The sequence below is a fragment of the Balaenoptera borealis genome (assembly GCF_965194805.1).
Source record: "Balaenoptera borealis genome assembly, chromosome: 11".
In the NCBI taxonomy this organism is placed as follows: domain Eukaryota; kingdom Metazoa; phylum Chordata; class Mammalia; order Artiodactyla; family Balaenopteridae; genus Balaenoptera; species Balaenoptera borealis.
In genome coordinates, this window is record NC_138868.1 from 2351538 (window position 1) to 2363584 (window position 12047).

Consider the following 12047-nt stretch of genomic DNA (forward strand, 5'->3'; position numbering starts at 1 on the left):
TGATCAGCACAATAAACTATAGCAGGGATGGTAACAAAAGTCATCAAGCGCAACAAGGACCATGCAACCCATGTGTGATATTAATACATTAAAGTGGAAATCGCAGCCATCTGAAACCCAAACATTTAAACCTTCTAAGTCACTTATTCAGTAAGGTTTCATTCTTTAAAAATGTAGCATATAAATTCCTCTCCATACACTCAGGAAAGCAAATTCAAAAAAAGAAAAAAAAGCACACAATTAGGGGACAAGTAGAAGTATAAAAGAAAGATGGGCTATTCAAGTCACTTTTTTTCACCCAAAGAATGTAACAGGGCGACTTCCTAAGCTGATTTTACTCCCCAGGTATTTCTTATAATGTCTTTTTTTTTTTCTCCCCCCCATGCAACTTGGCCCCTTAAAACCAGGCCAACTGCGTCATCTGGGATTCAATGGGAAAAAAAGCGATGTGTTTCCTTATTAGAGGAAAATGTTCTGGTGGACTCACTTGCGGATGCTTTGTGGCTGTATTGTACGTTAGGAGTGATTTCAAGTCTTGTCAAGGGTAACTTTCACCCTCCCTGCTGACATTGGGACCACTGTCCCGTGTAAATCATTAACCATCTACAGAGTCATCCTGTCCTGGATTTATGATCTTGAGAAAGACATTTACCTTCTTGGACATTAATTTCCTCATCTGCTAAAGGAGATAAGTGATCTTTTGGGTGCCTTTTAGTACTAACGTTCTGTGATGCCAGGGAATACAGTTCAGTGCAGGGAATGTATGTAAAGACATTTTGCTCAATGAAAAATTACATAGTTGCGTATTCTTATTCTCAGAGCCACTACCACCTCTTCTTACCTCATTCCCCAACCAGAGATCAAACCCACGCCCCCTGCAGTGGAAACATGGAGTCTAAACCACTGGACCACCAGGGAAGCCCTCCTGTGTCCTCTTCTTAAAAGGACACTCCAGGGGCTTCCCTGGTGGCGCAGTGGTTGAGAATCTGCCTGCCAATGCGGGGGACACGGGTTCGAGCCCTGGTCTGGGAGGATCCCACATGCTGCGGAGCGACTAGGCCCGTGAGCCACAACTGCTGAGACTGCACGTCTGGAGCCTATGCTCCGCAACAAGAGAGGCCGCGACAGTGAGAGGCCCGGTGCACCGCGGTGAAGACTGGCCCCCGCTTGCCAAAACTGGGGAAAGCCCATGCACAGAAACGAAGACCCAACACAGCCAAAAATAAATAAATAAATAAATAAATAAATAAATAAATAAATAATAAATAAATAGACACTCCAATCACTGTCCTAGGGCCCACCCTAATGGCCTCATCTTAACTCGATTACATTTGCAAAACCCCGGTATCTGAATGTCACATGCCCAGGTTCCGGGAATTGGAGTTGAACCTGTAATTTGGAGGCTGCCATTCAGTCCACAGCACGCTAAGGCGGTGCCCCGGCAGTGGTCCTGGCCAGTAGGCCGTGCAGCAGAGGGCAGGGGGAGGGGGGCAGGTGTTCCTGGGGCCAAATCCTTGCTCTACCCGATTCCAGCCGGCGGGCCTGGCTGAGAGCCTGTGCCCCAGTTCCACCATCTGTATAATGGGGACACTTAACAGCACCTGCTTCATGGGGCTGGGGGAGACTTGGAACAGCGCTGGTGAGCAGTCGCCTTGGTGCAGGTGTCTGTTCTGATGACCCCAGCCGCCTGGCGCGGGCAGGGGACTCAGCACCTGAGGACACAGGGGCGGGGCGGGGAGTGGGTAATCTGCCCTTCGGTTCCTGCTCCCCAAGGCTCACCTCTCCTCCAGGGGCTCAGCCTGCCTCCTGCCCCAGGTGATATCTGGTCCCCGGCAGCCACAGGCCCTGGTGCTCCGGGTGCAGCCACCACTGAGTACGGGGCCACTCGGGGCCGCCCTTTGAGGGGCCAGAAGGGCTGACTCCTGGGTCTCCTTGTGGCCCAGACGCCACCTGGAGAAAGCAGGTCGGACCTGGGATGGTGGAGTCCACCTGTCCACACCTGTGGTCATCCACGCCCCCTGGCCTGCCCCCTTTGGGGCTCTTATGGGTCTGCAGAAAGGCCCCTTTTGGGAGGTTGTGAATGATCTCAAAATCCTCTCCGTCCACATGTCCCTTTGTGGGCTTCTGCCATCATTTGGGTCCAGTCACCTCCTCTGAGGGGCCTTCCTTGAACATCCCGCCGCTGCCACCCCCCTGCTTATTACCATCAGGGCGCCACTGCCAGCTTTCCTGACCACGGGCACTTGACAGGGAGCATGTTGATCCCCACCTCCTGCCCGGTGCCCACCACTAGAAGGAGTGTATCAGGGAGGCTTCCGGGAGGAAGTGGTGCCCCAGCTGACACCTGAGAACCAGCAGGAGAGGCCAGGAGGGGAGCATAGTGCATTCCAGGACCAGCAAATAGCTCAGGGTGGCTCACGGCCCTAATGATAGCACCTGAGAGCCCCATCAGAAGGTGAGCCCGGGCAGGTGCCCCCAAGGTGATGCCTGGGCCAGGCTGCACACCACGTCTTCATCTGCCCGTGGGCATGATGGGCGGGTGCCAGGCTCAGAGTGACGCCAGCATTGCCATCGCAAGCCCCCTCCCTGGGTCTGACGTCTTCTCAGTTCTCAGGCCCTGAGTCTCGGATTCCCCAACAGAAACGGGAACAGGAGTCCCCTGCAGCTGGCCTCGTGAGGAGCGGCTCCTGGGAAACTGCACCACGTTCTATTCGTATCTGTTGTGAAATCAGGCAACAGTCCTCGCCTGCCTGCAGTCTGACTATATTTTCCTGCCACCCCCCCATTATAATCACAAGTGGATTTATTTAAATGAAGCATGAAGTCATATTAAACGTGTTTGTCTGTTCAAGAGGATGAAGGTTCAAGGATGGAGGTCCTGTTGGTTTCCTGGGGCCGTCACAACGAAGTACCCTAAACAGCACAGCTTAAACAACAGAAACGTGTTCTCTCCCAGTTCTGGACAGTCATGTCTGAAATCGAGTTGTAGGTAGGCCCCGCTCCCACCCCCGGAGGCTATAGAGGAGGATCTCTCCTGCCTCTTCCAGATTCTGGGGGCTCCAGGTGTCCCTGGGCTTGTGGCCGCGTCCCTCCAGCCTCTGTCTCTGTCCTCACGTGGCCTGTCCCCATGGCTGTCTCCTCTTCTTTCAAAGATACCAGTCATATTGGAGTTAGGGCCCACCCTACTCCAGTGGGACCTCATCTTAAGTAATTACATTTGCAAAGAGCCTCCTTTTTCCGAATTAGCTCACACTGTGGACTTCTGGGTGGACATGGATTTGCGGGGTTGCGTTATTCAGTCCAGTACAACAGGGCAGCTGCTGCAGGTGTCCTTGAGTTTCTGGAGCCTCTACACAATGTGAAGGCTGAGGGGCTTGGGGGGTGGCCTCCCACTGCCCACCTCCCACTCAGGGATCTGCCCTCACCCTCCCAGGCCCCGGCAGCGTCCCCAGGGACCCAGGGCGAGTCGCCCAGCCTCCAGCAGCAGACCCACTGGCTGCCTGGGCTTCCTGCCTTGCCATATCAGCTTTAAAAACCCACTCCCAGGGGACTTCCCTGGCAATCCAGTGGTTAAGACTCTGCGCTTCCACTGCAGGGAGTGCGGGTTCGATTCCTGGTTGGGGAACTAAGATCCTGCATGCTATGGGCCAAAAAAAAAAAAAAAGAAAGAAAAAGAAAAAAACCACTCAGCATGTGGGGACTTGTGTCTTTTTTTTTTTTGGCTGCTGACCCCTGACCAGGGATTGAACCCGCGCCCCTGCATTGGAAGGGCAGAGTCTTAACCACTGGACCGCCAGGGAAGTCCCTCAAGACACTTTCATTCTGACAAACACCCAAGCTTTGCTGACACCGGAGCCTTGTACTGGCGTCTCTTATTCTGTGGACACGATCCTTTCTGACTATCCACTGACAGCAGAAGCACCAGCAAACGGATCTCCACTGGGCTGGTTCCTCCCTAGCCAGGAGGGTCCCTGCTTTTCACGGGCTAAGGCCACCCTCGTGCCCTTGGCTGGAGGTCACAGCCCGTCCTCCTGCCACCCCATCCTCCACGCTCCCCACCGGCGCGCTGGTGAGCCCGGACCACGGCGTTGTGCTGTTCAACATCCTTCTGTAATCCCTGCTGCCCCCAGTGAACTCGGAACGGGGCGGGCACAGTGGGCATCAGTTTGTTTAGAAGTCCCCAGATGATGCTAAGACCGACCAGGGCTGAGAGGTGCTGGGATTAGAGCCCCAAGGCCCCTGGCCACCTCGTGGCTTTCATTTTCCCACCATCGTAACTTTGACACCACCGGGCTCTGAGCTCGTGCACACCTGTTAACAGCCCCTCTACGCAGGTCCCCGGCCTGGCTCGCCCTCCGGCCATGGGGAGCGCAGGGGGTTACCCTCCAGGGGTGGCCCTGCCCTTGGGTTCTGCTCCTTGTTCGGCCTGAGCTCCCCCAAGACTGAGCTCAGGAGGACGGGCGCCCTGTCTTCCTTCCCACCTAGAGACTGTGCCTCATCTCGGGGCCACTGAATGATGGCAAGGCCTTGGCTGAGCAATGTCCCAGGTGGACACTATCGTCCCCACCTCCAGAGGAGGAAATAGAGACGGGCTGGATGACTCCTTCAGCCCCCCAGCTCAAAAACGGCTGGACCACAACCAACCTGGCCCTGGAGGGGTCCTGCCCCTCGCCTCCCGTGGGCACTGCTCAATGAGGAACCCCCGGGGCTGGCAGAAGAGAGGGAGCACGGGGCCCCAGAAGCACCCGACATCCCTCCCCAGGGTGGTGGCCCCCAGGTCATGATGCTGTAATGACAAGGACACATGGAGACAGGAGGAAGAAGCAGATGACATCATAAAATAGCCACCGTCTATTCCGTGCAGAGAGGGCTGCTATCTGTAAACTCAGAAGGAAGGTGTCGGGAGCCTATCCCCAAAATGTTACAGGCTCGCTCTAGATGGCCTTAAGGGGACACCCCATCGTTACTTTAGTCTGGTAATTTTCTGCATGATTCGATTTTTAAATAGTGAATCTGTGATTTTTTTAATAATGAAAACACGAAAGATTTCTCTTTGGGGAGAAGCAGGAAGACAATTCTGGCTCTTAACGCTGGAAAGGGGTTTCATGCACACACACAAAAGGAACACTTTTTTACAGGTGAACTGATATTTTACAAGTTAAAAAAGTTTTCCACCCCATCTTGTTCCAGAAGGTTCTGCCGCAGCTTGTAAGGGTGCAAAGGCCGAATGCAAAGGGAACAGTGAGGATGTTCTGACCAGGAGCCCCCAGTGCACCTCCCGCAGGTGCCGCTACCCGCCCCGGTCGTCCACTAAAGACGAGAAGGTTTCCTGGCGGCATGTTTTAAACAACATTTGATCACGAAGAGTCTGGAACACAGGAAGGTAGAGAGGATGACCTGGGGCACAGATAGATGCCGGTCACTCAGGTGTGACCAGAAGCATCTGTATAATTTGCTTCATTGGTTTTCTTTGTTGAAGAAAATTACCACGCCACGTTGTCCCAAACTAAGGACATGTGTGGACACAACTGGCATGATCGAACGAACAAAATTCACCAAGATTCCTTAGCGTCACACCATGCCCATGCACACGTGTCCCCAAACGTCTCTGTGGCCAGTTTGTTCAAAGCTATCCAGGTTAATACACAGGAGGTGGTGGTTTTGTTTCTCGAATCTCTCCCGAGTCCCGAGGAGGGCCCCGCCTTCTGGACGAGTCCGGCGGCCTCTCTGTGGCACCTCCTGCCTGTGTCTCGGTCCCCAGTACTGCCGGTGAGCAGGAAGTGAAACGGATGGCCTCCTCCTCCAGGTGGGGCCCCCGACCAGTGGCAGGGAAATCACCCCAGGGCCTGGAGGAAACGCAGAATCTCCAGCCCCACCCAGATCCGAGTCAGGGTCTGCGATTTAACAAGGTCCCGGGCAGCATGGGTCTAAAAGCTTTGTTCAGTACCTACTCCGTATTTTTAGTGGAAAGACTTTTCTGTGCAGGTGAGGCCAGGCTCCCCGCTGCAGGGCACCCCTCAGGCCCACATGTCTCTCTCGGGGGATGCTGAGACGGAGTGCTGGGGGGAGGGGGTGATGGGCAGGGCTCCGAGTTGTAAGGTGACAGGCGCACCTTTCCCGGTCCCCTGTGACCGACAAGCCACTGCGAGGGGACGCTTTGGTGTCAGCTCCCAACTTTCAGCAGGGGTCTCGGCGTCCACTGACAGCCCTGGCTGGAGTTGGGGCTGCACTCGGGGCCCCAGAACGGAGGCGTTCTAGCTGTCCTGTTTTGCCCACTTCTACTCGCTGGCACTGCTGCCCCTTTCAGTGGGGCCATTTGTGGCTTTCAAATACAGTTTCCATGGAGGGTGGGAGATGTTTAATCCTGCCATCTTTTTTTCTGGCCATGCCACACAGCTTGCGGGATCTTAGTTCCCTGACCAGGGATTGAACCCAGGGCCATGGCAGTGACAGCACGGAGTCCTAACCACTGGACGGCCAGGGAAGTCCCAATCCTGCCACTTATAAATAACTAAGTCTGTGGACCAGGTGTCAGCTCCAGTGGTGACAAGTTATTATGTCTTGGTCTTCTTCGCTTTTGAGAATAAGTGTGGATGCCTGGATTTCAATGACCCCTACTTTTCAGGGCTCCAGTTGTCCCAGACTTAGCCGGGGGAAGCTCCTTAGGCTTTTCACTTTGAAATCATGAGAGGTTCCCAGGAAGCTGCGGCAGAGGGGTCCCTGTGCCCTTCACATGGTTTCCTGACAGCTACGTCTTGCCTAAGATCAACCCTGGGACACCAGCCCTGGTGTCACGTGGCCACGGGCGTAGATTCCTCAGCCCCCACTGCAGTCGAAGGGTGAAGGGTCCAGACTGTCCCTAGTCAGCCACCACCCAGCCCCCGGCACCGCTACGCCGCTCTCTCTAGTTCTGTCCTCTCGAGTCATCTCACTGGAATCTCACTGCACGTGACCCTCTGCCCGATGCCCCGGAGACTCTCCTGGCTGCTGTGTATGTTCCTGGTCTGTCCTGTGTCCTTCTGACACGACCCCTCCGTCTGGGATGCTTCCCCTCAGGGTGGCGGGATGCCCTGGGCCTCCACACGCGCTCGCCCTCGGCCTGGAGTTGCCTGCTTCTCCCAGGAGAGGGGATGGCACTCAGAGCCTGGAAGCTGGCCCTGGGGGTGCTCGTGGCCACTGGGGTGGTCCCCTCTCAGCCTGCATGGCCGGGACATACCTACTGTTTACACGTCAAGCGTCAGTTCCTCCGTTGTCTCCTCCGTTCGTGTTTAACAGCACGTGATTCTCTGGTGCTTTTCCTCACGATGAATGCGGGGCTGCTGATGTCGAGGCACGTGTCCGCTGCCCGCACAGCGCGGAGGGTGACGACCACACCGGACCACGCCCAGCGACACAACAGTGGAACCAAGTTTGACTTCTCTGCACGGCTTTGGCCTCAGGACACACCCCCCGAACGATGTGCAGCCAAGTGGCAGGTTCTCAAATCAACCAAAGGGGCCCTTTTCTCACCGGTTTGATTTGCGGTTTTGTGGCAGGTGGCGCTTTCCTAAACAGCTGCCACCCTTTCCAGCCCCCTGCCACTGCCGTCACAGGGAGGGGTCTGCGGGTGGGCCCTGGGGCGGCCTCCCCTCAGGGAGGATGGCGGGGGTCCGCGTGACCTCTGAGGTTAGATCCCAAAGGGCACGTGGTGCCCAACTCTCCTGGGACCCGCAGAGGCCGCCGACCTGGAGGCCACACCCCAGCATCCCCCCACCAGGACCCAGGCGCGAGAACGCAGACCCCCCGCCCTCTGACCGCACTCGGTGGGGGGCCCTGACTCAGACCCGCCCAGAGGAGCCGGTCAACCCGGAACCCCCAGGGTCAATAATAAGGTCATTGTCACTTCAGCCACTAAGTGCTGGGGTGACTTGTTAGGTAGATACCTGCCCTGGGTTTGTTCCACTTTGTCTTGGGGCCTTTTTTCTTACTGGTTTATTTTTTTTAACGTAAAACATTTACAAGGTTCAAAAGTGGAACACATGCAGGGCCTGTCCCCATGGGGTCGCAGCCATCGTGCTCCACGTGTGGCTGGTGGGTGGGGGCCCCCCGGAGCACCCGGTACCGGCCAGCAGGCTGCTCCCCACCTGCTCTGGGGGTGACGCTCCCACGAGCAGGCCGCGGGGGTGAAGGGCGAGCGCGGCCACCACTGGACAGTGCCAACCCCGACCCCAGCCCCCTGCCCCGCCTGGGCCACTGTGCCCCGCCATCGCCGCGAGCGAGACCCGGATGGCATCTCCCAGCCCGTCCGCCCGGCCCCGAGGGCTCCATGGCGGGTTCTCGCGGATCTGACCTGGCCCCGCGCTTCTGCAGGTGGAGCCGGTCCCGGCTCGCTGCCACCCTGCTCCGTCCAGGCCTGGAGCTCAGGTGGGGCTTCTCAGCCCCGGGAGTAAGAATGCGAGAGCAGGGTGGTGAGGACACGCCCTCCTGGCCGGGACCTGGGGACATCGCTGCCCTGCCCTGCTGGCATCCCCCCTCCTCCCATCTCATCGCCAGCCGTGCTGAGGAGGCCCTGCCGCCCGCCCGCCCGCCCGCCTGCGGAATCGCTGCGGAGACAGGGCGCCGAGCTGACCCAGCAGGACCCGGGCGCCCGGCCGAGCAGCCTTTGTGTGCGGCGCCAGCGGGCTCTGCCAGTTTGAGCCTGTCTTTTTCCTACTCAAATGCCTCCGAATGCGCCTACACACCAGAGATTAGCCGATAGCCATCTGCACGGGGGCAGGGTCGGGGGGGGGACAGTCCTCGGCTGAAGCCGCTCAGTGGCCTGAGCTCCCGTGTCGTGACCTGCTGAGCAAGCAGCCCGGCCGGGCCCCCACGAGCGCTGACCGTGCAGGGTGACGGCAGACAGAGCCCGGCCTTGCGTTTGGAAGATTTTATTACTGATGTTTCAGAGCCGAAGGTGGCCCAGACCTCTCCGGACAGAATCCTTAACCTAGGCCCCGAGGAGCACTGTAAACACGCCCAGAGCGGGGGGCAGAGTGCCCGGGGCGGGGGGAGCTGGTGCCCCCGGTGTGGTGTAGAGCCTCGGCCCCGCCTTCACGGGACGCTTCCATTCTGAACCAACTGCAGATACTCCTTGTGAAGCTTTTCCTGGGCCTCGAAGAGCTTCTTCAGCTTCTTGGCCTGCCCTTTGCTCAGCTCTTTGCCTGCTGTGTCGTGTGTGGGCAGACCCTGAAAGGCGAGGGCACGGGCGGTCACCGCGGGCATCCAGCCCACTGCCCGGGCCAGTCCGCCTGCCCGGCCTCCACTCCCCGCCACGCTCTGGACCCAGCGCACTGATCCGAGGTGCCCGTCCTAGCCTCTGGGAAGCGACCATCCTGGGGTGCCCCCCTGCCTGAGGGGTGAGGGGCACCGTTCCCCACCAGGGTCGACATGGTTCTGATACGAGCAAATAGGTACAAGACCAGTGAGGGAGGCCTGAGGGTCTCGAGGCCAAGCGGCCGTGAGTAGCCACGCTGAAGAGCCCCTCGAGCAATGGGCACATCTGTGCCATGGCCCTTCTGGACTGTCTGTGGGGTGAGTCCCTGCAAATCCATCAACTGGCCCAGGCCACGACGCCCGGCCCCAGAGCCGCTGGGCCGTGGTGAGGGAGGGGTGGCCCCGGGCACTGGGCTACACGTGCTGGACCTGAAACAGCCCCACACAAGCCTGCCTTCCTGCAAACAGCACCCTGGACAGAGAATCTTCCCAGCCAAGTTTGAAAACCCCTCTCATCCCAATTTAATGGTCTAACAACGTTCTGAAAAGAAAGACAGGATTTCTTACGTTTTCATCAAACTTGGAATACTTGTCGCTTTCTGACAAGAACATCTCGCTGGGCGGAACCTTCATCTTGGCCAGCCTTGCCGCCTGGAACACAGACGTGGGGTCACTGCTCCGAGCCCATGAGGGGCCCCACGCCCGCGACCCCGTGTCGGCTCCCACCCCAGCGCCCAGGTTCAGGGAGCGACAGCTGGGCAGAGGGAAGTGAAAGGAGGGAGCCAGGTGTTTTCTGCAGGAACAGGGGGACGGCCGTGCACGCAGCACAGCAGGATCAAGGCCACAGAAGCCGTCCTGGAGCTCGCGGCCACGTCTGTCCCTGCCCAGGGCTCCCGGCCTCCCTGGGGCACTGTGTGAGGTGGTGAGGGGGCACCGCTGGGGACGGAGGCAGAGGGGGCGCCCGGCTGGGTCCCAAGGAGGCACAGGGGGCAGGGCATGGGGTCAAAGTGCGTTTCCGCCAGGAGCCCGCCCCCGAGCAGACGTTACTTCCTGCTCTTGTCTCTTCCTGGCGGCCTCCTCTTTCTTCCTCCTCTTTTCTTCTTCAGCCTGGGGGACAGCAAACGCCCCGTGAGCTGGAGCTGCCCAGGCCCCTCTTGGGTGGGAGGGGGACAGGACAAGCCCCCTGCCGTCCCCCCGCCCATCCCCGTGAGCTGGGCTCTGACCCAGCCCTGCTCTGGACGTGGGGCGTGAGTGGACACCATGCGTGAGGTCACCTGCAACACAACCAACATGAAGAAAGGACCAGAGAACTGCCCGGCAGGTGGGGGGCTGCGGTCGGGTGGGGGACCAGGGACAGCAGGGCGAGGGCCAACCCTGAGGGGCCCGGGCACCTGGGGAGGGCGGGAGCGGGGCTGGCTGGAGGAGACGGGTGGGAGCCAGAGCCCATCTCCCACCAGGCACGCAGCGTCCAGGAAGGAGGCAGGGAGGGAGGGATGGAGGGCCTGGGGGCTGGGCTGGGTGCCCGTGAGGAGGGGTCCGAGGCTGCCTCGGGAGGTCTGGGCTCGGGCCACCATGTGGACAGCATGTGCCCCGGATAGGAGGGAGGAACGGGTCTGGGGAATGAAGGTCACGCGTTCCCTCTTGGATGTCTGGGTTTTGGGTGCTTCCTGGCCAAGCGGAGCCCTCAGGTAGGCGGCTGGACACAGGAGTCTGGGCCAGAGAGAACTCGGGGGTCACAGGCACACAGGTGGCAGAGGGGCCCTGGGACGGGGTGAGGTCACCTGGGTGGGGGGACGCCAGAGAGGCGGGAAGTGCGGGCAGTGCAGTGGGGGAAGCGGAGGGAGGGTCCCAGAGAGCAGGGGTCAAAGGCGGGGCCACCCCAGGATGCGCCTTGTCACCGGAGAACCCGAGCAGAGCAGGAGGGGCTGAGGGTGGACGGAGGAAGAGGGACCCGGCACAGAGCTCGGGAAGTGGGAAGACGGGTGCCGAGGGCTTTTGCTCTTCCACTTAGAGACCGGAGGTGCTTATTCCACTGGGGGAGCTGAAGACAGCCTACGAGGCCGTGGTCCCAGGTGCCTCCACACACGGGGGCTGGGGCGGGATTCCCTTGGCTGGAAACTCGCGCTACTGGAGGGAAGGTGTACGGCAAATCCCTCCCGCGAAGGCCTTGCGGCCAGTGAAGACATGGGCAGAGGTGCCCGATCCGAGTTCACTGCCCTGCCTTTACGCCCCGGGCCGCCTTGGGGGAGAGCGGGAGTGAGCCCCACGTCACCTCCGGGGCAGGGCCGGGGCGGCCCACGCGCTGTGGTGTCCAAGGATGGGGAGAACCCGACCCAGGGGACGTGACACCAGCGGGGGTGACCGAACAGGACGGAAAAGGCGGGGAGGGGCCAAAAAACGCCTGGATGAGGGTCAAAGCCCAGCTCCTGGAACCTCGCACCAGCCTGACTCCGGCCAGACCTTCCCCGGCACCCGGGCTCCTTAATTCTCATGCTCAGCCCCTCCTGGCGTCCACACCAGCGTCCCCAGCGCCCAGCGCAGCCCAGGGCCAGCCTCGCCACTCTTCTCCCTGACCACCCACCCACCCGTCAGTTCTCCTTCTGGACACCTGTCGAGGCCCCTTCCCAGTCTCCCAAACTCCTCTCCCTGGGGTCTCTTCTTAAGGCCCCTCGGGCCCCGCACCCAGTGAGCTGCGCCCAGCACTTCTGACAGGTACTGTGTCTGTTCCTGCTTCTCTCTTTCTATGGGACGCCGAGGTCCCCGAGAGCAGGGACTGTCCCACTTCACGGAGCCCCCGGCTCAGCCCTGCTCACGGA

General features: G+C 59.3%; 1 protein-coding gene across 2 annotated transcripts in view; it reads right to left on the reverse strand.

Annotated features, from left to right (window-relative positions):
* Window positions 1–8892: 8892 nt before the first annotated feature.
* The window catches only part of CARS1 (cysteinyl-tRNA synthetase 1), a 48210-nt gene continuing 45055 nt past the window's right edge, over window positions 8893–12047 (reverse strand). For both annotated transcript variants that reach the window (XM_082343003.1, XM_082343002.1), the window contains 3 exons: window positions 10279–10338; window positions 9799–9882; window positions 8893–9204 (listed from right to left, as the gene is read on the reverse strand). In XM_082343003.1, coding sequence (XP_082199129.1) covers window positions 9070–9204; window positions 9799–9882; window positions 10279–10338 — 279 coding nt within the window. In that variant the 3' untranslated portion in view covers window positions 8893–9069. The remainder of the gene's footprint in view (window positions 9205–9798; window positions 9883–10278; window positions 10339–12047) is intronic.